The sequence below is a fragment of the Opisthocomus hoazin genome, chromosome 21 (genome assembly GCF_030867145.1).
Source record: "Opisthocomus hoazin isolate bOpiHoa1 chromosome 21, bOpiHoa1.hap1, whole genome shotgun sequence".
NCBI classification, from domain to species: Eukaryota; Metazoa; Chordata; class Aves; order Opisthocomiformes; family Opisthocomidae; genus Opisthocomus; species Opisthocomus hoazin.
The window spans coordinates 10,869,021-10,896,663 of record NC_134434.1 but is presented as its reverse complement, the minus strand read 5'-3'; the positions used below and the strand labels follow the sequence as shown (position 1 = coordinate 10,896,663).

The window sequence follows — 27,643 nt, the reverse complement described above, 5'->3', positions numbered from 1 at the left end:
CCAGCAGATGAGTCGCAATAACCCTTCATCGCTCTTCATTGCTGAGTGCACTCAGGCTGCTGAAATAACGCATCGCTTTTAAAGAGCGCTGCGTTTCCCAAGTGGAGCATGACAACTCTTCAAACAGCTTCAGAAGTCTTCTGCACTGGGCTAACTTGGCTTCAGCTGGAGATGACTGCATAGGTCTCAACTTAATGTGTTTAATTTTGTCTGCATGTAACATTAAAAAAACCCAGCAAACAACCAACATCTAAAACCCCTCCAAAAGCTCTGAGAAGTTTCATGGACTTAGCTCAGACATGAACTGCTAGGTTAGATGATCACGATGATCCTTTCTAGTATAACAGCCTACAATATTAGCCCATAAGTAACAGCCCTATCTGAACCACCAATATGGAGCTTCTGCCTTGGTGTGCCACTACTTTCTCAGCATTTTCTATGCTGGAAGAACATTAAAATCAGTGCACACATTTGAACCGCGCGCGATGTGAACCCATCAGCTGAACCCTTCTGAAAGGGAGATCTGTTTCTCTGTGTCCTGTTACGCTGGCACGGTGAGACAGAGATGGATGAGGTACACGTAACATTTGTTATTGGGTAGGGGGTTATTTTTGAAAGGAGATCAGTCCAGTGAAGGGAAAGAAAGTCTGTAGTAAAAACTAATTTCACTTTGATGATGAAGAATTAAAAGGAAAATTAGGAACAAAGTAGAAACACCCAGTGATTCAGTGGTGACAATGAGTCCCTTTTACCCACAACAGTGCAATCCCCCAGAAGAGGGGGATGAAGTCTCCCATCCCAGTCACACAGCAGCTGGCGACATATTTACTGTGAAACATCTTAGAAGGGATTAGCTGTGGAAAGCGGGAATCTGAACTACTTTAGCTTTTTTATTAATAAACAAAGCTTTCTAAAGTGCTGAGAAACAGATAATACAAGTTTCTCTACCATCACAAAAATAAGCAATGCATCTAACATACAAGAATGCTAAAAAAATAAACAAATATTGTTTGCTTGCAGCTCTAAGCTTAGAAGAAAGTATAGCTGTAGGAACTTCAAAGATGTGTAAGGTGGTTTGTGTTGAAAACAAAATTGCTTTATATTAACGACTCTTACTCCTGCAGTTTCAGCAAGTCACTACCACTGGTCTCACACCTGCTCTCATTCTGGGGTTAGCGAACTATCCCCATGATTTCTACCCTTCAGAGTTAGGCAGCCCAGTGCAGTACCATGGGCCAGACACAGTCTCAATGGCGCTCTGATCCTTTTCTCCACAAAGCATCCTACTGAGTCGGACTCACTGGTCCCAGCATACCTCTGCTTTTCTCCACGCCAGTTCAGCCAGCTGGCAGTTACATTTGGGGCTCCTTTGTAATACAACAGTGATACAAAGGGTACAGAGTGGTGCTGACAAAAGCTTTTGTCTAAGCTATAATCTAATTCTGAAGAGATATCAAATCTAAACCAGTACTTTAAAAGAACTTTGAACCTGCAAGTCATTAAAATTTAGTAACTCAAGTTTTTAGTGTCATTTTCTAAATATAGCTTTGTAATTAACTCAAGTATCTCCACTCTAACCAACTATATTGAAAATATTTTCTATACCACAGAAATTTCAATTAAAAGAGGTTAAGAATTTATTATCCAATTTTTCTTGTGACTGGTAAAATCAGCAATCTGTCAATATTATGAATCCTTAAAAAAAACAGATTTGATGTGCAAAGAATACTACTTCCACAAATGTCACACACATTGTCACACGGGTAATGATGTGGCAGAGCGCAAATTAACAGGGATAAGTAATAAACAGCTATTTAGCTTTCACAGCACAATCTATTACACTGTCAAGTTCAAATGCCTTTTGGGTAAGAACACATAGGACCATAAAATTGGTAATTATGGGAGCAGATAAATGAAATGGTGTGAAATGAAGTGAAAATGAACAGCAGTTCAATGACCAACAGGTTGGTCTCACCTCCTAAGAGTGCTGATCGGATTTGCCAAAAGGAATGGGGCTGTGCAAGCTCTTCTGGAGGAAATCACGGAAGCTCTGCCAGCACCACCCTAATTATAAGTAGTCCTGATCAGTAGTCTAGTACTTCCTGGAAACACTGAAATACCCATAAAGCTAAAACTTCAGTACTAAGAGAAATACATTTTATCACATGCTCATATAGTATTTTGTGCATACTTCAGTGTTCTCATTCCTGAGGGAAAAAAGATTCCATCCCTGACGTTGGTGCTATTGCACAGCTCCTTAACTAGAAGACATCTTTATCCTACATATGACTACGTTGCAGTGATTGGGTGAAGTTATTAATACACTCACAGTTTATAAATCAGGCTGTGATGCTGTAAGATATCAAGTTTAGGTATTCTCTTGTAGGAAAACTGTTGCGCAAACCAGAGTTTACTCCCTAACCTGCACAGCATAAGAACACTGGCAGTTCTCTAGACTCAGACAGACAAAAGTTCAGTGTTAAAAGCAGTACAGACGGCAACCATAGCACTAACAGTAAGATCTTTGCTGTTCAGCAGGGTAAAATCTGAATCGCCATATTGCAGGGCTTATACAAAGGTATATCAACTCCACCTCAACACAACCCCAGCTCTTCTCACCTTTGCAGATGTACCTCGCATCTCTCTTCAAAACACCCAGCAGGACTTGTAAAGTGAGGTGTTGAGCTGCTAACTTACATATTTATTCTATTAATTTTAACAGCATCAAGCTGCTTTTAAATGTCAAACCTCCTTTCTAAGATTCTTTACTTGGACCGTTTCAGCACTGTCTATGCTCTGAAAAATGCCTCTAACATTTATGAATCTGAAAAAAGTATATTCCTACTAAGCTTGCTTATTTTGTGTCTACTCGGGTGTTAGTTAGGCGTGGGGGCAAGTTTAACACCACTCTACCTGTACAGTACTGCTGAAGGCTGAACACCTCTACAAACTTTTTATCAGGGCCTGTTGTGGTAAGACAAGAGGGAATGGTTTTAAACTAAAAGACAGTAGATTTAGACTGGTCGATGCCCCATCCCTGGAAACATTCAAGGTCAGGTTGGACAGAGCTCTGAGCAACCTGATCCAGCTGGAGATGTCCCTGCTCACTGCAGGGGGCTTGGACTAGGCGGCCTTTAAAAGTCCTTCCAAGCCCAACTATTCTATGATTCTTCATATTCAAACCATGGTCAACTTCATTTTTTCCTCTGCACTTAACATAGTCCCCCAAGAAGTCCAGCACCCTTTAAACTTTATTTCTTAGCAATGCACTTGCTGTATCTTGTTCTACAGCTCTTGTTGTACAGCTTAAGCATTTGCCTGAAATGCAATGCAAGTGCTGACTCCTGAAGAACAATAAAGAGAAGTTACCTTCTGCTTAGCTCCATTTTTGACAAAATTAACGAAAAGAGTCCATCCATGTCATTCCTATAGAGAAACATGCTTAGGCAACATTTCCACAGGTAATCCAAACCCCAGACTGTTCACTAATTTTGCCATATATTTCTGAAGGCTGAAAAGAAATATGCAAGACACAGGTATCAAAATGCCAGTAGGAAAAGTTACACTGAGAATATCAGCACCACTCTTGTCTCTACATCTATGACTACATGTGAGAATGTAAGAATTTGCTACTCCTATCTGCTATCATTTGGTATTAAGCAAAACACAAATTTTGACCTTTTTTTCCAACAGGAATGCAGCGAAATAGATCTGGACTTTTCAAGAAGCCAGTTAGCTGTCTAAATCCCAGTTATTGTGGATGGCACTTAAGCTACAAACTACTGCGGTTCAAAAAAATGGGGGGGGGGGGGGGGGGAGAAAGAAAGAAAATCAGACATCCATTTGAACAGCTCCACAAAGAGCTTAAAATTAACGGAGCTGATTTTGATTTCTTAATTTAAATAAGTCCATTTGATGCTAATTTAGCTAGCAGCAGCTAGCAAGCAGAACTTCATATAGGTTGGTTATTGTCACTGTCTTGCTAATAAAATTATTTTTAGCCATGTGGAAGAACCTCACACCTACACGTGTAACTAAACAATACGGTGCACTGGTGAGTGAAAGGATTACTTACCAAGTTGAAACTGAGATAAATGTAAATAGATTTTCCACTCAACAGTTCTAAGACCTGGAAAAGAATTGGCCCTCTTGCCTGGAAGACAGACCCAGAACAGTTTCTTGCTACCTGATATACTGTATTTGCTTTGAAATAGATTAGTGAGTCAAATACTAAAACATCCAGCCTTCTTTCTCCTCTCTTTTTATCTGATGAAAGAAATGTTTACATTTTTTATTTCTCTTAGTACAAACAAAATGATTTGAATAAAACTACTAAGAGACTTACCTGGAAAGGACTACTTGGAGGACTTCTTTCCTTCTGTCTTTCTAACAAGAAATGTAACGGAGACACTCAACTGGGCACCCAGTAATCTACAGAACTGCATTAATGGAACATAAATATGATGGAGATGCAACAACAAAAAATCCGCCATAAATACCTGCTTAATGCAGTGATCCCCTAAAATGACTTGTGAGAGCAGAATACAGATAGAGTGGCAAGAAAAAATAAATAAAAATCTGTATCCAGTATCAGGTTTGCTGCATCATACAAACCGTATCCCTAAACAATGACTGATGAAAATTACACCAAATACAAGTTTTTAGTCTTCCCTGTTTTACCTTGTGAAAAAACACAAAGCTTTATTTTCTGTATTTCAAGATGTGAAAGGAAAAGGTTCCTTTCAGCTGAATGTTAAAGATACATTCAGTTCTGAAACAACACTGGAGCAAAGCTTGCTCTGAAAGTGCAGAACAGCTCCTGACATTCAAGGAAGGATTGGACTTTAGCCCCCGTTTCTGCGTCCCATTGCAGTACAGATCCCTGCAGGGGACTGGGAAGAACTACCTGTCAATCCGACAGAGCCTTTCCGTGTCCAGAATCCTCTAAGTAAAAGCTTTTAAAAAACATTTGCATTTACATTTTCCACGTATTAAATTTAAAAGCATTAGCATTTCCTGAACAACATGTAATTCTGATTTAAATGCAGACATGATGTATTAAAGATTTAAGGATTATTACAGACATTCATCTCTATGAGGCAGCAAAATTAAACGTATTATAATTCCTAATTTGTTCTCAGCAGAGGTACAGGCTGTATTGTCCACGAGAAACATCCTTTCCCTGTCAACTAATGAAAAGACTTCACTGTAAGTAACAAAACCAACACAACCCCACCCCTCAAAGTGCCCCCCAGAAAAGCACCACACACTTCTCTTATGGATGCCTTTGCTTAAATTACTGCTCAGAACACCTACACCTTTCAAGCATTCCAGAAATATTACCCCACACGTCCCGTAAGGGTTTTCTGGTAACAGAAATGGTGTCGCTGGCAAAACTTCGCAGGACAAACATAAGACAGGATGCAGATACTAAGCCTAAGTAATAAGCTGCATAAGACATCTCCCATTTTCCGCTCCTGAAGTTAATACTTGTAGAAAGGCAAACTTTGGACACGAACTGCCATTCAGTCATCGCCTCAACAAGCAGCTGAGAGACTTGAGGAGGACTCGAAGTTCACGCTACTGTCCAAGCTCTACCCTGACTGTTAGTCAAGGTGAAAAAGAGAAATTTTTCAAAACTCCAGCATAATCACAGGAAGCCAGCTAAGGAACTGAATGCTGTTATTCATTGGGCCGATGACTAAAGATGACTTAAATGCACTAGCCTGTGTGTACTATTCTGCTCTACTAAAGAACCTAATACACCAGGAAACTCTCATTACTGATGTCATGCTGCTATATTGAAGATGACAGTCTTTAACCAAGCATGAAGTCCTCATTCTCGGTCTCATGAATGGCAATATGTGTGGGCAGAAATCCTGAAATCCAGCAGCTTCAGAAACAAAAATTGTGCCACTTACAGGTTTAGACTTTAAAGAAATAATCAGATTCTAACCTTCAAAAGAACCCTCATTTCTGCAAAGCAGTAACCATGGTTGCAGTACTTCTGTTAATCAATGAGTTGTGGTGAATTCTTCTCTGCACGTTAGCTGCTTACACAAATGAGATGCAGAATTACACACACGTGTGCAACTTTTGACCCTCTCCTTTTTGAAATCAGCTCCTAATTGGAAGAAGCATATTCTAGTTGACTACCTTTAGTGTCAATCCTTATATCAGACAGATAAATTTGTCACCTCCATCTGAGGATGAAAATGCTAGAGAAGGAACTCTTCACTCCAACCTAGGCGTTAGGCTGGAGTCAAAGGCATCAGATGGTGGCACCCACTGTCACACACAGACAGCTGACACCATTTCTAGTTTCCCTCTGCACCTACATCCTCGAGTGCTGGTTGCACTACTTCCATCATCTCAACCGTGGCTCTTCTAGTTCAGAGACCTTCTGGAAGCACCATCCTCCACAGCTACCAGTTCAGAAAGACAAGATCAATCACAGGATGATCTGTACAAAATAAATGAAAACTGTGTGCATTGCATTTCTTTTCTTGGAATTGAGAGTATTTTTGGCTCAGTATCTTCCTCTGGCACCTTTACATTGATCTCTATCCTTTTCATCCTTCTCTGTTTGTCCTTGAATTCAGTTGATGCCACTTCGTTTTCTGAATGACAAATAGGCCACTGCATCCTGGGGCAGAAATTTCTTCAGATCTATTTATGCAACTGTTTTGAATCTACCGTACTTTGAAGAAGTATTAGTATATAGTTTAAATGTAAAATCTAAATACATACTAACCATCCAAATTCTATGAAATACCAGTAAAACAAAATAACCCACTAAATATACCTATTTATACAGGTCCACATTTATATTTATTACCCACTCCCCCAAAAAAACCCCACAACCTCAAAATTGCCCTAAGAGATCAGGAACAATGTATTACTCCTAAACTGAACACCCTGGCCGGGAACAGCGGTTGTGGGGAAGGCTCGAAGGCGACACTGCTGACGGGAGGCAGCGCACCGAACAGAGCGGTCTCCTCTGCGCAGCAATGAGGCGCCGTCTTTTCAGAGGACATCAGCTGCAGACTTTCGAAATCTCCTGCTGTGACTTTTCAGGACAGCATCACTGTTTTGAAGGACGCAATCTGATTACGTCAAAGTCAGAAATCATGACCGTGTACCACATTCCTACTAACACAAAGTACGAAGATCAGGGAACTATTAGAGAGATTACTTCTTCAATACCGTGAGGCGGTATTTTTGACAAATGGCATCTGATGCGTTTGTTGAGACAGAAATTTCCTTTTTCTCCATATGCATGAATAATTACCGCATTAATGAAGACTATTGCTATAAAGGAATAGCAAGGCTGGCTCTGCTAAGCCTCCTTGAAACTCATGCACAGAAAAACAAACATTGCCTCCCATATAAATGACTGCATTAGAAGCCATTACTGATTAACGCCGCGTATTTTCTCTCAGCCTCTGATGCAAAAGATGCCAAAGAAATGTTATCACAAGGGTTTGTTTGCACAGCTTTAGAAATGATAGTAATCTACTAAGTATCCGACACAATAGTCGGGTAGAGCAGGTAAGAATTAATGGGTACCTTTCCCCCCCCGAATTTCAGATGCTGCAACTGTTTTTCCCTTTATCGAACCAGCTCGGCCTAGCCTGGCTTGTCCCGCAGTGACATGTATATTGAATACAAATCAGACAGCATAGCTTTAAATCTGTGTTGCAGCTCTCATTTCCAATTCGAGAACTGTACTATAATCATAAGCTTCTGGTGGATGAAAGGAAATCAGCTCTCTGAATATTAGCTAATGCCACATTTGCAAGTCCTGAAGAGATCTGTGCTGTTTAAAAAAAAAAATAGATCATTTCTCGTGAACCTATATATATGAATCGCTTTGTACTGCTCGACTGATAGAAGCGATGCCTGTGCTGGGATTAAACCCTTTTCATCATAAAACCTCATCTGGTTCGGAGTCCAAGTCCATCAAACCTTTTCCCTTTAAAGTCCCGCCTTTGATTCTACATCAATTTATTCAAACCGCAGCTGGGTGGCTGAAAACGAAAGGACAGCATCATTTAAACCAACCATGTTCCTAACTTGAAAGAAGGGCTATAATTAAAAAAATGGGCATAAAAGAATGGAAATGGGATAATATTTTTTAATGGTAGTTCAAAGGCCGACAGATGTCAGAGCCTTTGAAGATGTCAGTACACTGAGCTAGAAGTTGCCATTAAATAGTTTGCCTGAGAGGTGAAGCAGCTTTTTAATGACTGAAAAAGCCCTTGCAGACACATCCTTGTGTTTTTAATTTGTCAGAGTTTCTGCAGTATTTTCTGATTAATGACACATGATTATAACTGCATAGCATACATATTTTTATACTTGGTTAAATGAATACTTTATTCCACATTCCTTCAGCGCCAGATAAGAACAGGACAGCTTTACTACAGAGTCCAAAACTATTCAGATTGCTCAAATATTTATGGTAATTTGAGGGGATTGGCCAGATACAGAGCTACTATGTGTTGCTACCTTTTGTTCTTTAATGGTGTTCTTACTACTGCCATCACAATGTGCATGCATTCAGTGAGCATGTGACCCAGCAATGTGTTGTAGCCTTCTCGTGCACTAAACAATCAGAGCTTTTGTAATTCACTGATGAACAAAGTCATCAAATCAAAATAACATTTAGAAAAATTCCTCAGTTGATCCTAAACAATACAAACAATCGCTGCCAATGTACTGTACGTGGGAAATAACTTTTCTCAGAAAAAAACATATTGCTAGGAAACATCATGTTCAGAAGAAAACCACCAATATTTAGAAACGCAGATAAAGTCCTCATCTCGGGCTGAGAAGACGCTCCTGCAACATCCCTCATCTCTCTGTTAACATATGCAAATTTTTTGCATTTTCACCGTGAATGGAAAACATTGTAGCCCAGATCCCAGGGACAATTTCTTTTGCTCCCACCAGGAGCAAGCTCTCAGATCACTACAACAGTCTTTTTTCCTTCCAAGCTGAGCAGGTAGAGCCCAGAGAAGCAGCCCAGCCCTGGGGAGGGACAGAAAAAGCCAGTACCACACGCCTTGCGTTGTATCACACCTATGAACACAGAGTTATTACCAGGGGATTTGATTCACGTACTGTTCTTTCTGCTCTTCCAACCTAGGCTCAGTTTGTTAATTGGATCATAAATAGAAATATGATGGGCTCAGCTAAAACTTAATGTACAGAGAGATGGGAGGTACCTTAACAGAGCTTTGTGAAATCAGTTGCTGGTCTCCCCAGAACATTTACATAATTTCATAAATACGAATATTTTGCCTGTTGCCATCCATATCCATCAGGAACCTCTTTGTAATAACCACGCTACCTGCCACTAACACCATGAACCTCCTCGAGGGGAGGAAGATAACTGCTGGATACTCACTGCTACTCTGAAGTTGCATGCGTCTACCAGTGGAGATGAAGCAAGCTGTTAGCAACTCCTGTTCCACTGTGTTCAAGACATCGCATAGCTATCCAGCTGCAAAAGCAAGCACTGGAAATTTTGAAAAGGAAAAGTCTACGGCTGCAGAGAAAAGCAAGGTAATTCTGAAATCTAATTCTCCCAAATCTATTTATTGAATGAAAACAGAGTCCTAGGAAAAAATACGACTATTTGGGGATTCCACTATAAAGAGCATGTGGAAGAGGATCACCTTCAGTACAAACAATTGTAAATCCAATTTGCAGCTAACCTGCAGCCTTCCTTCTCAGGTTATTCTAAAGCTACCTTCAAAGATAGTTCTATTTAAAAAGCAAAACAAAGCCTAATCTACCATGCATCACTAGAATACTTGACCTGAATCTCATGAAGATTTGCAACCTCCATCTAGGAACGCTGCATTACACACTTTGCCACCACTCCTAGAAAACAAAACCCCACGAGCGCGCCGGGGGGCTGGGAAGGTGCTCAGCCGGCTGGGTGGAGGTGGCTGCAGGGAACAGCAGCTACAGCCAGGCTGTCACCCAGAGAGGTGGGATGAGGGGCTCCCTCGCATCCCGGGAGCCTGGCAGGCCCCAGCTACACGGGCTCGCAGCAGGAGCGCTGAGATAGGGCCATATTCTGGATGTCATCAGACGAGGGGAGCGAGCCCTGCGCATCTGCTTCACTCCAAAGGCCGATGATGTTGCCGTTGTACAGAGATGTGGCACCTTCTGTTCATATTCAGTTATTATTTTAGCACTATGGTAAAAATACGGAAATAAAATCGCAAATTTTAAGCAGCTATAATTTAGATGAAATATCTAAGCTGTGGGACTTTCTACTGAATTCCAAATTAATTTTATAAACTAAGGGAACGTTATCCACAAAAGATGTATCAGACACATGAATAAACATTACAAGATCACTCTAAAATGGGAAATATCTGACACCTTGAAAAGAGTGTTTTGGTACAGAAACCCATGTAAGCATGCAAAGCTGAGCCATTCAGATTCTATCCATTAGAGGGCAATAATACATACGCACACATACTTCTACATATACACATACAAACACACACACTCTCTCACACCCCTCCAACTGACTTTAGCAGTAAAACTACTGTTTTCTCTTTAATATTACCAATGGTACATTGACAGCTTGGGTTCTGTTCCATTCTCTTGCGCTCCGCTGCCCAACGGATCAAAACTTACAATAACAAATTGTTCTTTAAATTTGCTTTCCTACAACGAAATCAATACAATAGTTTTAGAAGACTTACAGCTAGTTCTTATTAAATGTAGCTTGAATAGATCGAACAACTAGTATGTACGTAAGCACCTAAATCATTATAAGCATTCACAAACACTGAACAGACAAAAACGTTCTTCAGGTGTTCATCTCTCACCTACAGTCAAACACTTCTCCCTTTCTATTCAGTCCCAGAAGAGACCTTTGGTAATAGCAGTGCCTGCAGAGGTGGCAAGCCTCCAATACACTTCAGCAGTCTCGCAGTGCTACAGACAAACCCTGGAAAGGCTTTGTTACAATGCCCATAGTAAAGCCACTTGACGGAAACAGCTCACACGCCGTGTCTTCCGCTTTCTTGCTCAAACCATGTCAACCCACTGATCAACTTCACTGTTTATCACGGGTCCTCCACCTTCTGCTTGCTGCACCCCCTTCCAATATCCTCTAAGTACATTTATGTTATGAGCCTACTGGGACAGGACTTGTCTGTTGATCTATATTTTAACTAACACAACGTAGACTCAGACTCCTAAGAGGATTCCAGCAACATAAATAATTACCATCAGCCCCTAAACTACTACTAGTCAACAAGTGATTAGTTACTGATTAGTATTCTTGGGGTTTACAGTAACACACGGGCAGCTGTTTCAGTCACATAATGACCACTAATTCCTATGAGCATGCGGACTGCACTGATTTGTGTTTGGGTTTGTTTGGGTTTTTTTAAAATATATTACTTTGCAAGTATCAACCTGCACTTCATTAGAAACCATAATTCAGGTAACGATTTCAACTAACAGCTAGTTGTTTCCACAGACAGATGAATAAATATTAATTTTATAGTATACTAGAGGTTTAATTGAAGATCTGAATTCAACTTCCTATGGTCCAAGATGCAGACGTAGAACAACACGCTGCTCATGCCTGCCAGCCCAGGCAGCACCCGTGCAGGCCCTGCAAGCGGCAGGAACCTGGAACTCGGAAATCCCCAACGATACCAAATGCAGCGGGAGAACATGCAGCTACTTTCAAATATTCCAGCGTAGTCTGTGCTTGCAGTGGCTGCCTTTCCAAAATCACTTTCCTCGCTGTTTCTTTATTCTAAATTCATTTTACAGATGCCAATACAGCAGAAAGCACAGACTACAAAAGAATTCAAGCTGTCAGAGACAACTCTAGAAGATGGAGTTCAGTCTTCCTGGGATTTTCAGATCTGTTTCAAGTGAAAACATTGTGTCAAGTTTTTTTGTCCTTTTTTTTTTTTTTAAACTACATCAATGCCTTTTTTATGGAATCTTTAAAACCTGAAAATGGAATATTCAGCATCAGGGAAATATTTTAGGGGCCATAAATAAAGTTTTCTTATTTACAATATTTCAGGAGGACTTACATACACATGAATACAAATTAGTATGAGATATGTAATTGCAGGTTGAAATACATTGTTTTCTCCATTAAACAGAAATCTACAGCATCCTTGACATCGATTTCTGTCATTTTGTCATGATAAACACTCAGGTATTAAGTGCCTTCCACATCGTGCACTCAGGCATGATTCCAATTAGTGCTGAATAGAAGACAAAATGTCAGCCTAATAAAAGCTTCAATTTGCAAAGTCTTTGAACATCTGATGATATCATCACTTCGCCAATCATTTCTTGTACTTTGGCTTCTTTTTTTCCGCACCACCTTCCCTGTCAAAAGCAAGTCTTTCAAACCTACAGAAACAGCAGACATGAACAACGTCAGTCATTGGTCTGGCTGAGCTAAAAGATCCAAAAATGACTCCCCAGTACATCAACAGAGAACTCTGATGTGCACAGTATTTCCTCAAAGCTAATTTGCTGCCAACATGTAGAGTAATTGAGGGAAAAAGGTCTACTTTAAAGTCATGCTGTGAAAAATATTTTTTTGCATGAAATCAACACTGAAGACCTTAGCTCACTGTCAGAGTCTGTGCCACCCTTTCAAAATGAAGAAACAGTATTTGTTCAGGTGACAATCATTTCTTCAAAGGTGACTGGACCAAAGAACAGCTCTGCTGTCTGACTTCATATTGAAAACATTCACTGTATTTTGAAGTAATGTATTTTCTTTCTAATTTGTTTCTTAAAACCAAAACAAAATAGGTTTCCAAGAAGAAGAAAAGGCAAACTGCAAAAAAGGCATATACAGTTCTGTAACCTTGACCATGCAAGGCTAGCACATGACCAAAGCCTATAGCTGAGGACAGACGATGCTTTCTCCAGCTGGAATTTCCCCATATGCAGAACCTAAAATCCCTGCTCTTATCTGGGTGTGAGGGAAAACACAAACACAAAACAGCAGCAGAAAAGACAACGAGATAATCAATTAGGATGGGCAACATGGAGGAACACACAAGCAAACGTGGGGCCTGCAAGGCTCTGCCAGCACAGCCGATCCTGCTCAAGAACCACAGGCAGAGTCCCAGCTCCGAAGAAGAGAGATGGGCCATGGTCCCTTCTGAGCTACCTCCATGGAGGAGGTGAGTCCTGGGGCTGGCCAGAGCCCACGACCAGTGACCAACAGGCTCCACCACCCAGGTCCAGCACTATTCCGTGCGTTGGCCCCATTTCTCTGGTTTGCAGATCCCATGGAGCCCGGTCAGGAGACCTTCGCCAGCAGATATCTGTAACTCATTCCTCAGAACCACCAGATGACAAACCCCAGCCTACACCGCCCACGGCGTGGCGTGCCAAGAGTCGTTGCTTTGGTGGAAAAGGAGCTGGAGCTTGGCAGGGATGGATCTGAAGCTGCCTCCCGGAGCCGAAACAAGAGGAGGGAGTCGGGAGCAGACACCAAACATAGCACCGGCGCTGGAAGAGTGCAGAATGCCTGGCCTCTCCTCCAGCTGATGGCTTAGCAAATTCCTAACATCTGAGGCAGAAAAGGAGACTTCGAAGAGTTGCTACAGACACTGGGGTTGGGCCAGAGAGCAAACAGCTGCAGAGATGTTTAGCAGTAGAGTACTCAGCCTGGCGTCTCTGCCAGCAACATCATCTTCAGATCCGCAGATGACCAATCACGGGGGATTGGGGCTTTTTCCCCTCTCATAGCTCCTTTCTATGAAACCAAGGAAAACCAGAGAAATCTTCCGTTTTTCTTCCTGGCTGAAGCAATATACGGAGGAATAAGCAGAGCAGTGGTAGGGCACCCAGGCCAGTGCAGCACGCCCTCAGCATCTCAGCTGCAATTTGTTACTGGTTTTCCACTTGAAGGTTTCTCTGTAACACTTTAATGTGGGAGCATGCAGAGCTTTATGGATGGTCTCATATTTCTCAGCTGACATATCTTCAGCCAAAGTATGTCAGCTACAGGAGAGGGCAAGGCTTTTCACTGGCGTTGGGGTTTCTTCTTCCCCCATCATAAACCACATAAAAGAAAAATACAAATAATCAGCTCTCCAAAATTGCTATTTATTACCTCATCATGAAACCGTCTACTGGACCCTGCAGTAGTATTGAGTAATATCATTACTTAAGCCATAAAAAGGTTGTATTTATTACTCAAAATTGGGGAAATTAGCATCCATATGGATCCTATTGTTTTAAGACCAGTAATACTGCCAAAACAAGTGGTGTTAACATTCCAAACTACAGACTGTCATAATTTCTCATCTAGTGTTTCATTCTTCCATTTGGTATTTATAATACCTTTGAATTGAGGAACTGAACAGATCATAAAATCTCTCCTATCAGATAAATCATTTCACAGCTAGACTACTGTTCAAAACTTGATTTATGGTGCGAGTGAGTGAATGGAATTAACATTTGCTGACCGAAGGGAGAGAGAGTAAATTAATTTTGGATAATCTTTCTCTAGAAAAGAGACAAGAGAAAAAGCACACTCTAAAAAATTTAACTACTTATTTTGCAATACATAGAACCTTAGTAGGTAGTCACAGACAGGATATCCTAACCTCCATCCCTGGAAAAATTATGGAGTAAAACTCCATTAAATTAATTTCCAGGTATATGAGGTATAAAAGGGTCACTAGGAACAGCCAACCAGGATATACCAAGGGCAAATCATGCTTGACCAAACCCAGAGTCTTCTACAACGAAATGACTGACTCTGGAAAACGGAGAACTGTCAATGTCTTTTATCCCAACTTTAGCAAGGCTTTTGATACAGACTTTCACAGCAGTTAAACTGAAGAGACATAGACCAGACAGCTGTACTACCGTGTGACTGGAGAACCCACTGGATCACCGGGTTTGAAGAGTAGGAGTCAGCAGGCAACCAGCTACAAGTGGCACTTCTCAAAATTCAAATGAAGCTGATAGAGCTTAATATCTCCACCAATGGCTTGGATGAGAGAATGCAGCGAACCCTGTGCAATACAGTGGATGGCATATCTTGGGGGGAAGTGGTCAGTATGGTGGAGAACAGGATTGCCATTCAGATGGACTTCAAACTCTGCAAGCTGGAGGAATGGGCCACCAGGACCTTCAGGAAGTTCACCAGACTAGGTTTATTCAGCATGGAGAACAGAAAACTGAGGAGAAATGTAATGGCTGTCTTCAGAGTGTAAGGAATTGTAGAGAAGATAGAGGCAGACGCCTCTTGAAGGTGGCAGTGAAAGGACAAGAAGCTACAGATCCAAACTATAACAACAGACATACCAGCTGGATGTAAAGGAAAAGAAATTTCACAATGGATTAGTAAAGTACTGGAGTAGGTTGCTCAGGGAGGTTGTGAAATCTCCATCATTGCAGATTCTCAAAACTCAGTTGGACTTGGCCCTAAGCAACATGACGTCATTCTGAAGTTAGACCTGCTTTGAGCCAGAGGTTGGAAGCGATGACCTCCAGAGGTCCTTCCAACCAAAATTATTCTCTGATACTGTGAAAACACTTCAGTGCAAATCCTGGTCATGCATTAGAGGATGTCCCTTCAGCCATCCAGTGGCTTCATTTGAAGCAGATACTGCTGCTGTTTTCCAGATTACTGTACTTGTTCTATGGATTAGGAGAAGTCAACTTCCTTCTATTCAACAACTCTCTCAGCAAATGATAAGACAACACTAAAGAGCATTTTTCAAAAGAACTAAAAAACATTAATACAGAATGTTATGAGTAAGCATCCCCTTCTCTGTACAGCAGACATTTACCTAGCAACAAGTTCAGTTGTAATATTTGGAACAATCTAGTATTGCAGAAACTACATTCAAAAGAGAAGATTTAGACCCTTCCACTTGGAAGTAATAAGCAACTTTAGAGCCTGGCTTTGCCACACATTGAACTTCAAATAGAAAGCACGCACTCCTGTTTTTTCAAAGTCAAGAACTCATATTGTAAGTCGACCACTTCTGCAAAGTAACACAGTATTTTTGCGTCTCTGCTTAGGAATTATGTTACACCATCTCAAAAGCTGCAGTTACTATCACCTGTTTTGTGTTTACTAATGTACTTAGTCATTTACTACTTCACTGGTCCTTTCTATAACTTTAATTTTAAAAACAATTTCACACTATGTATAGCTTTTTGTCTGTTTGCGTTAATCATTCATCGCAACCATCTCACACAAACCCACACCTAGTGTACACATTAAAACCTGGCATAAAGATCCTTTACCCACTGGTGAGCAAGACTGATTTTTTTTTTTTCTTTTTTTTTTTTTTTTAGAAATTATTCTGGATTTATTAACTTCTATGCAGGAAATAATCACCTTTCCTAAACAGGGAGCACTGGTATAAAATAAAATTACTGCCATATGAGACACACCCTGCCCTAACACAAGCAGAATTATATACTCCACCTTTTCAGCGCCAATATTTAAAATTGAAACAAAAAAATATAAAACATTGACTGCACTGTACTAACAACTACCATATATATTCAATTTCGTATCCTGTATAGAGAAAGACCATTTTGCTGACAAGAACTCCATCTCAGAATCAGAGTTCATATTCCGCGTTGAGCTAGTTTCTATGGCAACTGCTTCCTCTTTTACATACACTGTAGACAGCACAAAATGTCAGTTCTCTCCTAAGTTCATTTAACATCTTTAATCAGCAAATGATAATTTATGCACCATTATATATGGCTTCCAAAAATGACTGTATTAAACATTGCAAATGCTGAACAGCCTGAGGTGTAAGAGGGCAGAGGAGCAAGCGAAGCCCCCGCCCCGCACCGAATTCCTCACTATCTAATCTCAGTCCTATTGTAAAAAGTGAGAGGCAAGAAATGTGGAAAAGATCACAGCGGATCGCCCGCTACAGCGCGAGAACGCTTTGATGGCTCCACGAAGCGAGGAAGTGGCAGACATTTATAGATTGTTCAGTGGTCTTTTGGAAGGCATCTCAAATAGAAGCAGCTTGGAAGAGGGGAGGAGAAGCAGCGTGCGCGGCGCGGAACTGCAAACCTGGCGAAGTGGCTTCCTTCGCGCAGGGGAGGGGAAGGGGCGCAGGAGGCCCAGGCCCTCGCCTCGATGGGTGCCTGAGGGAGGGGTCCCTGCGCCTGAACTGCGCGTCCTTCAGTTTTACAGCAAAGGCTCCTTTTTTCCTCTGATCTCAAAGGTTGTATCTGTGCTGCAGGCCCAGTTCTTCCCACAGCTCCTCTGCATTGACTCAAGCACAGCTGAAACCAGCGGTATCGATTACCAGAGCCCAGTCTGGGGCGGTATCTGAGTACCTCCCTAGGAAACGGGCGCATTCAGCCATTTCATCGAACTCTCAACCCCACAGCAACACCATTACTTAAAGCCCAGTTTGAACATCTCTATAGGACCCATCATCAGATCCTTGATTTTAGGAGATGTTCCCCATCAATGGGATCCATCCCAGCCCTGAGTCAGATGACTACGAAGAACCACCAAGGGAAATCACGCAAGTGCTGCAATAAATATTTTGGTACTTTAAATATTTTACATCAACAGCCATGCTCGTTATCCTGGGTTGATTGGTGGTAAATTAAACATGCTGCAATATAGACAAAAGCTTTTGTTTAGGAAAGGCTAAAGGGGAATGGCTGTCTCTCTACAGCAGCCTGACTGCCAGCCCAACAGCTACTCCCAGAGTAGAATATAACAAACAAGTATTTAGATTGCAGCTCCATGATTTAGATTGTCTGCAGAGAAAGCCTGCACAGCAAACAATTCACTTCTTCCCATGCCAGAGACATCTTCTACTAAGAAAAGAAAAATAAGACAAAGAAAAAATGAGTCATAGAATTTATTTACTCAAAATTGTATACAGGAGTTACTTCAGCAGCACCACCAACATCTGAACGATTCACAGGCTGCATCTATCCATACCCTCCAGTCACGATCGAGCAACCTGCTTCCACTGATACCAGAAGCACAGCCCCGTGGAAACTGGAGACGCTGGAACAATCACACGAAGCAGAAGAGTGGATCAGTGATTTATCTGTACGGTAACCATAGATTCTTTCAGATCAAAGTTTAAGAAAGTCTCCTGTTGTGAAACAAATGCCCCTGAATTCCTTCTGCATTAGCACAGCACTGAAAAGTTACTGCTACAGTAATATTCACACACAGACAGAAACTGTGCATGTGTTGGGGTATTTAGTTATTGTTAACCAAGTATACAATATTTCTATTAATTTTTTTCTGTGTTTTCTCTTGTCAATAGTTGATAAAGCTCTCCATCAGGCAAACACATTGGCAGAGTACCCCTTCAGACTGACTACATCTATGGAGGCAAGATAAATCTCTTCTGTTCGCCCCACTTTGTTGATACAGCAATTATCTATACAGAACCGTAAACATATACCAAGGATTTGCTGGAACAAAAATAATGATCTTTACTGTTTGAGGATTTTTTATTGTTAACTCAACAGGCTCAAACAGCTCGGAATTAATTCAGACAAAACCAGGTGCAAAGCAACAGCTGCAGAAAGATCACTGTTTACAAGCGCAAGGAAGCAAATTTTCAAAGAGGAGAAGCCAGAAAAGAAGTGAAAGGATGCCCTATGCATTGGGCACCAGGGAGGCAGCCCCGGAGTAGGCCAAGCAAACCGGGATGGTAAAGGCCACGGGAGTTACGGGAAGTGCAAAAAGCAAGAGAAGAAAAAGGAAGCAAATGCTTCGGCCACGGGAAAACACCTCTTTAACTCTTCTCATCATCTCCAGCCCGCTCTTTTTTTGGTAACAAACTCCATTCTCAACGAGCGTGTTCGCATGACTTCTGAACTGCTCAAGGTTTTCCTTTCCCAACCAGTAATGGTTTATCGAGAGTCCAAAGACACCCCCAAACACCAGTGATCTTCTCATAAAGCAGTCTCATTTCTGAGAGCATAAACATTAGATGGTAAAATTAAATACCGTGACATCAGTGACAAACACTGGCAAAACGTGCCTTGGAGTTCAAGCTACTCTTGACCCAATTATGAATGGATGAAAACAGTGGATTTGCCAATTATGGTGTAGCAGAACCTGGAAAGAGAACTCAGTTTCCTTGTGGATGCTTTTTTCCTCTCGCTTTAGTGCAAAGCACTATATTTAAAGTTACAGGGGTTCATTTTTTTCTTCTTGTCCAAAGGTCAACGGTCAAAGAACAAGGACAAAAATGATCCAACTCTGCACAGCAGCTGGAACGTGAACATCTTCGAGCCGGTTGAAGGCACGTGTCAGATGCTGGGGAAGAGAATGAAATTCGCAGGAGAAAGCGAAATTATAAGGCTGCAACTGACACCACAGCCCTTCAGGCATTGGTTATTAAAATTCCCTAACCTTACTCTCTTATTTCGCAGAAGCAAACCAGATGTATTATTCTCTGTCATCAGAAGACTTGCTTCAGAAAATCGTCCATTCAGTAGCAAGGCTATTTTTATTAAAATAAAACAAAGAACTCTATCATCCTAGGACTTTCCTTGTCTTGTGAACTAATGTACAAACCAAAATTATTTAGGGAGGTGGCAAACAACCAACCAACCAAACTGTAGCTTAAAAACGCTCCTAAAGAAAATCCAGATAATGTAAAAAAATCTAAACTAAATACAAGTAGCGATCAAAAAAAAAAAAATCCTATATTATTAGCTACTATTTAAAGAATAACAATATTATGGCAGTTCACAGAAAACGTATAGGATTTAAAAGACTACAAGAACACAGCATGGTATAAAAGCCTTTGTACTGCTTTGACTTTTATTGACCTACATGTCAATTTACTCCTCCCCAGGCATTACAACCCTAGGTGAAAAAAATCAAAGCAAGTGTCCTAGAAATGGATAAATCCAAGACCTAAAGTGGAATGCAATTGTTATCCAGAAATTCATCAGAAATACAAAAGGTGATCCACTTAAACCAAGTTCCTTTCCTGGAAATACATTCAAATTATATTTCAAAGAAGCAGTAACATTATTTCATATTTAATTAAAATCTGGAAATGCATTGAAATCTTAATTTTTATACTTTAGTTCTGATTAAAGCATTAATAAATGCATATATGTTTGAATAAAGTCTAACTGTTTTGTATACTACCTTTTACAGTAGCTGAAGACCTACGTGGAAGTAGACACCTTGGATATGCCATAAAAAAAAAAAAATCAATCTTCTCAGTAACAGTATAATAAATTGTTCTGCAGTACTCCGCCATAGATGTCTTCAGTAAAATAGTAAGAAATACGTATTTTAAACGTTCACTCCTCTTTCACATGGAAAAGGGTTTAAGAAAGAATAACAGTGAGTACCTTTAATAACGGTGCTTTCAAATCATTCACCAAACACTGAGCAGATAGGTCCCTTCAAAGCAAGTTACTTGTATGTGATTAACCCTAATTATTATTTAAATTTTTTTAAATACCCAGCAAACCTACTTTTCATTTAGCAAAGCAAAATGGCCTCTTCTCCTGTCTCATAGCACCTTCACAGTAATACAAAGCAGTCCTAAAAATCACTGCTGTCAAACATGATTCCATTTTAACAGGTTTTTAAAAAACCATCTCTACACAACTCATTAAATCACGGTGATATCTTTGCTAAGAGACTGCCAAATGTTTCATAAAAGGACACTGGCCGTCACGTCAGATGTCCAAAACACGCAATTTAGTAAACATAGGCAAAGATTAAAAAATGTTATTAAAAACAGGTGCCATAGCTCCAAGAGAAACGCCAGTATTGTCTGTTGAGCTCACCACAAAGACAAAAGTGAATTCTAGTACAAAGACCAGAGGAAGGAAGAACTAAAATCTGTTTTACAAAACGGGAAAAATATGCATCCTTGCAAGCTGATAGATTCATACTAGAATTGAAATAAACAACAGCTCCTCTAGTCAAAGGCAACTGCATTTTCTTCCCTGATTTACATGTCGTTCTCATGGCAGCAATGTTCAAATGACTGTACAGGGATATTCAAACTACAAAGAAAAGCCCTGTAAAAAGGCCAAAGTTTTTCCTATTCACACTGTCAGATTTCCCTAATAGCTGCGAGAATTTCCACCTTTCTACACAGCACCTGTAGCAGCATTACACATCCCACTGCAAACAGAAAGCACAGCCAGATTTTGGTCTCCAATCTTTACCAGAAATGACCCACGACAGAACGCCGGAGAGAGATATACTCACAAGGCACCTCCCAGATTCTCTGAATTTGCTGAAGACAGTCCCTTTACCTCTGCATTCGGTGTTGTACAGAGCAATCCAATAACTGCAACGAACGCCAGCGTGTAGGCAGAATAATTCCATATAATTCTAAACCCATTTTTTAACCTGAGTGCGACAGCTTTGCCTTTGTACGCGAACACAACGTCGGGAATGCAGGTGAGAGGACGACGCAACTTTGAAAAGGCACTCGCAGATAACTATAGAGTTAAGATGCATCTATCTTGGGCCAAGAAAAAAATGCTAAGATAAAAACCAAGCCCTTTAACAATTTAAGTCTTTGTTCACTCATACAATAAAGTGGAGAATAAAGGGCAAGGTTTAATTTTTCAGAAGCCACCTGAATCTCCTCTTCCTAAGTGTTCTCACAAAGGGACCTATCGTTTTCGTTGGAAAACCATAATGGTGGAAACGGAGAAATAAGTCCTGGCTCTGCAATATATCCCTCGTCCTCCCCCAACAAGCCGTCTGCTTTCCAGTAGACTTACTTAAGCCAGATTTTGATAGAGTCGAGTCATCCAAAAGTGAAAAATAAAAATTTAATTTAAAAATTAAATATTCAGTTTCATTTAGCTACACTATAGTTGCCAGTAAAAGCCTACCAGTCTACAGGCAAGTAAAGTGCAATGCCTCAATGTCAGTCTTACATCTCATAGGGAAGGCAGTGGTGCGCGGAAAACATCTGTCGTTACAGATGCCTTACCAAAATGCCCACTTTTGGTATAAAATAATCCATGCACGATAAGTAATTCAAATGCTGATTAGTAAAGATTATTTTCTGAATACTCTTTAAACTACAAAATCACCTTAGTTTTTTAAACATTACCATTGCAGGCCTTTTTAATATGGGCTCTTAGGAAAATATACCATGCCATCCTTACAAAATACATTGAAAAAAATGCAGTAAGATGGTTTTTGAACTCAAAACTCATAAAGATCATTTTCCATGCTGACAGTGCGCATTTCATCCAGAAGTTTGAAGAGTCAAATGCTACCCCAGCTGGGGGTTATTCTGCCAAATGGCTTCCAACAGGGACCACGGAGATGGAGGATGGGAGGGGTGCGTGTGTGTGTAGGAAAATAAACGTGATGGTGAGCAACCCCAAACCCACACCATCTCCTCAAACACCCGACATACGTAGCCCAACACACAATGCAAATCTGGAATACAAAACTGAAACAAAAAGACAAGAACAAAATTAAATAAAGCCCATTTGTGAGTTACCTGCAGAGATTTAAAACAAAAAAAGCATGCGAATGAAGCAGATATAACTCATATGGATTTGCCCAGGAAAGAGAAAAGGAGGGGTGAGTGTGAGGGGTGGAGGGGGGGGGAGAAGAACAGATACCTTTTTTTCTTAAACAAATCCATCATGAAAGAAAATGAGACAAGATTATAAATAGGCCGAGTTATAGCGCACCATGGGATTTTTAATCTGGCTACCTGTGGTTTTTGCAGTTAAAGCTCTATTCAGCAGTGGGAAGGGAGGGGGGAAAGCGGGAAAAAAAAAAAAAAGAAAAAAGAAAAACAAAATCACATTTATGTGCCAGTTTCGCAAATGCTCACACAGCGTGCATCACCAACAATGCTGGCAAACAGGAAACACTCATTATTAGCATTTTTCTAATAAGCGTACGCCCTTCCAACGTTATTGATCATTACCTGCCCGTCTCGTTTCCTGAATTCTTGAGTTCTACTCTCGTGCTCTGCCATGGCAGCGCGAAGCTGTTTTTCCAGTTTCTCGATTTCCCGTTCGTGGTCTCGGACCAGGCAGTCCTTCTCTGCGTTGTGCTGCTGGAATAGGTGCGTCTTCTCCTGTTCACGCTCCAGCTTCAGCTCCACTATCTGATTGGACAGGGAGGAGTACAGTTCATCAACAGAACATCCTTGTCGTCATGACAACTCGTCTACAGCTTAATTTTCCCCTTAATTTCATCAAGTTGGCAATTTGACTTTTACGTCACTGTTACCTCACCTTTTAAAAAGCCACCGTTAGCATGACAGAATTCCTCCAGACAATTCCAACAATGGAGACAACCGAGCAAATCCGGCGCATCCTTAACCAATTTGTTGGTACAAATGTCGGAGCGTACAATAAAAAAAAAAAAAAAAAAAAAAAAAAAAATTGCATTGTCGCATTCTGCGGCCGGTCCCCCCGTCCCCTGCTGCTGCTCAGCGGCAGGGCTGAGGATCCTAAATGGTTAATAGGCAGCCTGCTCTCCCCTTCGCTCAAGTATACCCACCGCCCCCACCCCAGCAATTAAATCTCTTAAAGATTTCGTTATGATTTCCAAAGCGAAAGCTCTTCCTTCGATATTCCTCAACGCTGTCGCGTATACAGTCGTCTCTCTTTTTTTATATATATAGTAAAGAAAAAGAAAGAAAATTATAAAAAACAAAGCTCTATTATCCCGTTGTCAGCTACGCTATCCCAACATAAACAGATGTATGTGTTCCAGAAGGGCACCTGCTGTGCCGCAAGCTTGCGCCATGATTCCCTAAGAAGCCTTCTTATTCTCAGGATCCGTTCCCAGTCCGCACCACGCTGGATGCTGTGACCTTGGCCAGCCTTAGCCTCTCCCCGCTAGACTGAATGGCAGCCTGCGACCGAGGGCCTGGTCGCCGCAGCTTTGATACTAATCCTCCCCGCCTGCGCACAATGGCACCCTACCTGGCCTGCACACTGGAGCAGCCAGGCGGCCTTTGAAGCAGGTGATGAATAGGGACGGCAGGAAGCCGCTTCCCCACTGAACTCCGGGCCACACAGCTGCGAGGAACAGTCACTTGGATTTTTCTTCAGTTTTGGTGGATTTCGGAGAGGGGAGGGGGGGAGAAGGGGGGAAAAAAAAAAAAAAAAATCTCTTATCATGAGTATGGTGGGTTATTTTCAGCGTGAGAAAGGGGGAAAAAAAAAGCGAACGGGAGGAGCCGGCTGTGTGCGCGCCGAGAGCGCCCCGGCACCTTATCTTAAAGCTGTAGCATTCAATTCCGGAATCATATTAGCGGTTGGCGTGGCTTTCAGGTTTAAAATTTGAAGCAAAGTAAAAAAGAAAAAATAAAGGGCATTTTCTCAAAGTACAGATCAGCGTATCCCGGGTTTAAAAGTAAAATATGTCATTTACGCCATCCGTGCTGCGGCCGGGAGCATCCTTCCAAAAATGGAGCGAGTAGAACAGATGCAATATTCTACGGTTTAACATATCTACATTATTTAATAATACTAAAGAGCTGATTAACAGGCGTCTGAAGTCCCTGAAGGAGTTCACCCCCCAGGAGGCATACATTATCTGTACTGGGCCTGGAATCCTTACACAACCTTCTTCAAGTCGGGATTTTTCCCAAAGTTTGTGTACAAAATGGGTTTCTTTTCAGATGCCAGCAGTGTCCTTAGCGTGCCTAAATGAAAGAATTCTTGCTCCCTAAAATAATTGTAAAGGCTTTGCCTGAGTTATGGGAAAAAATAGTTAGCAGTCACTCATAAACCAGACCTGATTAAAAAGAAATGGTGTCAACAGGAGAGGTCATCTTATGCAAACATTTTCTTTTCTTAATTAATGGATTTTCAGTTGGTTGTGCCATGTAAGGTCCGGGGTAGGACACTTTGTTGCAGGGAGCTTCAATTATGTAGGTTTTCGCTTTTTTTAACTGAAGACGAGAAACGGCAGCAGGCAGGGAACGTGTGCCCGAAGGGAGCAAGGGACAGATCCTGCTTCTTCAACCAGCTGCACGACGCACGGGTGCATCACCGCTTCACCCAGCCAAAGCACTTATAGTTTTATTTGGTAATCTCTTCACTTGCAGCACTTATATTATAGACACAACGTTTTTGAGTTTAAGAGGTGGAAAGATCTAAAAGGGACTGGTCCTTCTTGAGGCAAGAGGGGTGAGCCCCAGCCTGCTATGTGGGAAGAGCAGGGATGGCAGTGTGAGGTGCTACAAAAAAGGCACATTTGCCGAAGAAAAAAACCTCACCACTTAAAGCAAAGTATTCCCCACGATGGTTTTGTTTTGCTTTTCAGAGAGTTCTGGCAGGGAGCAGAGGTGGAGAGACAGGAGAGGCGAGAAAGGATGGGGACGAGAGCATTTTCTTCCCTCAAGTTCAAAGACCTAGAAAACCCATCTTCCCTAATGAATATTAACAAGTACCTCACATCTGTAACCAACAAAACGTGCCTTCCTGTTCAAATAACGTGAAGTGACTGAGTAGCTCTTTGACTGCACTGGTGAACACTCACTGAACCTCATGTTCTCCTCAGAACTGCTGCCAAGCACTATGGCTCCTCTTCCACTCCTCCCTCTCTCATTCTTGTAGTGTTGTTGGGGGTTTTTTTAAAGGAAAAAACATTCATGTATACCAACAAAAGGAAAAATAAACCCTCATGCTGTTTTTCAGCAACAACAGGGCTACTTCATCACAGGAAGCTGCATCAAAACTATATTAATTCTTCATAAATCAGTACGGATTCTGTCTCCTTTGAGGCAGAGAGTGCCTTTATGAATGATATAACAAAACCACCTCCTTTAAAAATTGTATCGTGTTGAGATCCTCCTGCACCTACCCCTCGATGCTTAGCACTTCATCAGATGACATTCAGATGTCTGCCCAAATCCAGCGTAGAAGTGTCCAGAAGATGGACAGTTTTAGGTGCCAGACATTGCAGACAGACAAGCAACACGACATGCACAATGGGAATTAGGGGCGTTGCCAAAAAGAAACATTCATTAAATAATAGTGTGTGCCCTATTACCATAATCAGATCGTATTCATCGTGGCCAAGATGTTTCCTCACTTCGCCCTCCCAAAGATGAAAGTCTCTTAGTCTCTTCTCTGCGCATCTGTTCCTATCTCCAGCCATGGCCGGACGCTAAACCAAGAGGACCCCACACAGCTGTTCTTACCCTGAGACACTGTCATTACCAAGTAACACAAGTATTTTAAAATTATGATCTCCTCTTACATTAATTCTTCATTTTTTAATTCTTTCCGCACCAGTAGGTCAGAACCATATTCAAGGTTACAGCCAACAAGTGATTTACTAAGCCACCACCAGAATGACACCATTTATTTTTAAATTTATGTTTTTAACTGAAATTTCACAATATTTACTTGCTCTTGCAGAGAAGAGAAGTGAAAAGAGAAGGCAAAATTCTCAAGAAAAAGCTAAAACCAGATTACTCCAAGCACTGTGCCCATCTTTTGCTATTCACTAGCACAAATACCCGCCGACTGCCACACGAACCTGGCAACGTGCTTCGTGCCCACCCCACACAGGACCCCCGCAGCCGTGGCTGCTGCTCAGCGACGGCTTCCGAACGCAGGCAGCCATGCCAGCACCAGACGTGGAGGTGCTTTAGAACAACCTGCCGAACCAGAGACAACCTACTAAAGCCCTGACGTGAAATCACGCTGCTGTGAGCGCTGGTTCCGTTTGTACATCGGAAGAACAAAGGTCTGCAGCAAACAGCCTGCTGACTGCAGACGATATTCTCAGAAGCCGAGTACTTGTAAGATAATCAACATCAGCAAATACCTTTTTAAAGTCCCTAATATAGACAAGACCTCCTACTATCCAGTTTTCACTTTTACATCACACACTAAGTTTAGGCTTTTCAATTCCAGAACAATTTCGACTTGTTCTCAAGAACAAGTATGCCTTTGAAATTCTTTTTATAGTCCCCAAAGGAGGGAAAGGAAATTAGTTAGCTCACTACCTCTTTGAAAAATGTAACTGCTACAATAAATATTTGACACCAAAGTATGAAAATTCATGTAAATTTATGTCCGCAATTCCAGAAATATTGTAAGACAGACCTATATAAAATACAGTTTTGCACAGCAGGATGATTTTATTAGCACTATTTTGGCATGACTGAACTTCTGAGGGCTGGAGAAGCCATCGATAAGCTACACATATCCTGGCAAAGAGCTGCACTAAACTCACTTGTACAGCATGCATATAGCACGCCTGGTTTTCAGCAATTCTATCTTATAAGCGTTGATGAGTGCTTGTAAATCAGGCCTCTTCGTTACCATTGCTCTGCTCAAAACCAGCCCCAACCTCTGCCCAGCACAGTGTACAACACATGAGCTATCCCCAAATTACAACTCTGGTAAAATCTAGTGTATTCTGTCTCCTAAGCCTATAAATAACCGTGTGTGTTTCATGAGGATATGGGGATTACTCATCTCTGCAAATACACTGCTTCTGAAAGTAATCTGATAGAACAGTCTGGAGGATCGAGTATTAATCGTGCTGGGCTCTGGCTTAGCATAACTTTGGGCAGAAACGAGGAATCTTCACTGCAATGCAAGGCAGCATACCAGAACTACTTTGCAGCAGATAAATTAAATGGAT

General features: G+C 41.3%; 1 protein-coding gene across 4 annotated transcripts in view; it reads right to left on the bottom strand.

Annotated features, from left to right (window-relative positions):
* The window catches only part of CEP112 (centrosomal protein 112), a 206,325-nt gene that overhangs the window by 102,299 nt on the left and 76,383 nt on the right, over positions 1-27,643 (bottom strand). For all 4 annotated transcript variants that reach the window (XR_012766024.1, XM_075441161.1, XM_075441163.1 and 1 more), the window contains one exon: positions 22,950-23,132. Coding sequence is in view for 3 of the 4 variants with exons in the window: in XM_075441161.1 (XP_075297276.1) it covers positions 22,950-23,132 (183 nt within the window). In the remaining variant the exon portion in view is untranslated. The remainder of the gene's footprint in view (positions 1-22,949; positions 23,133-27,643) is intronic.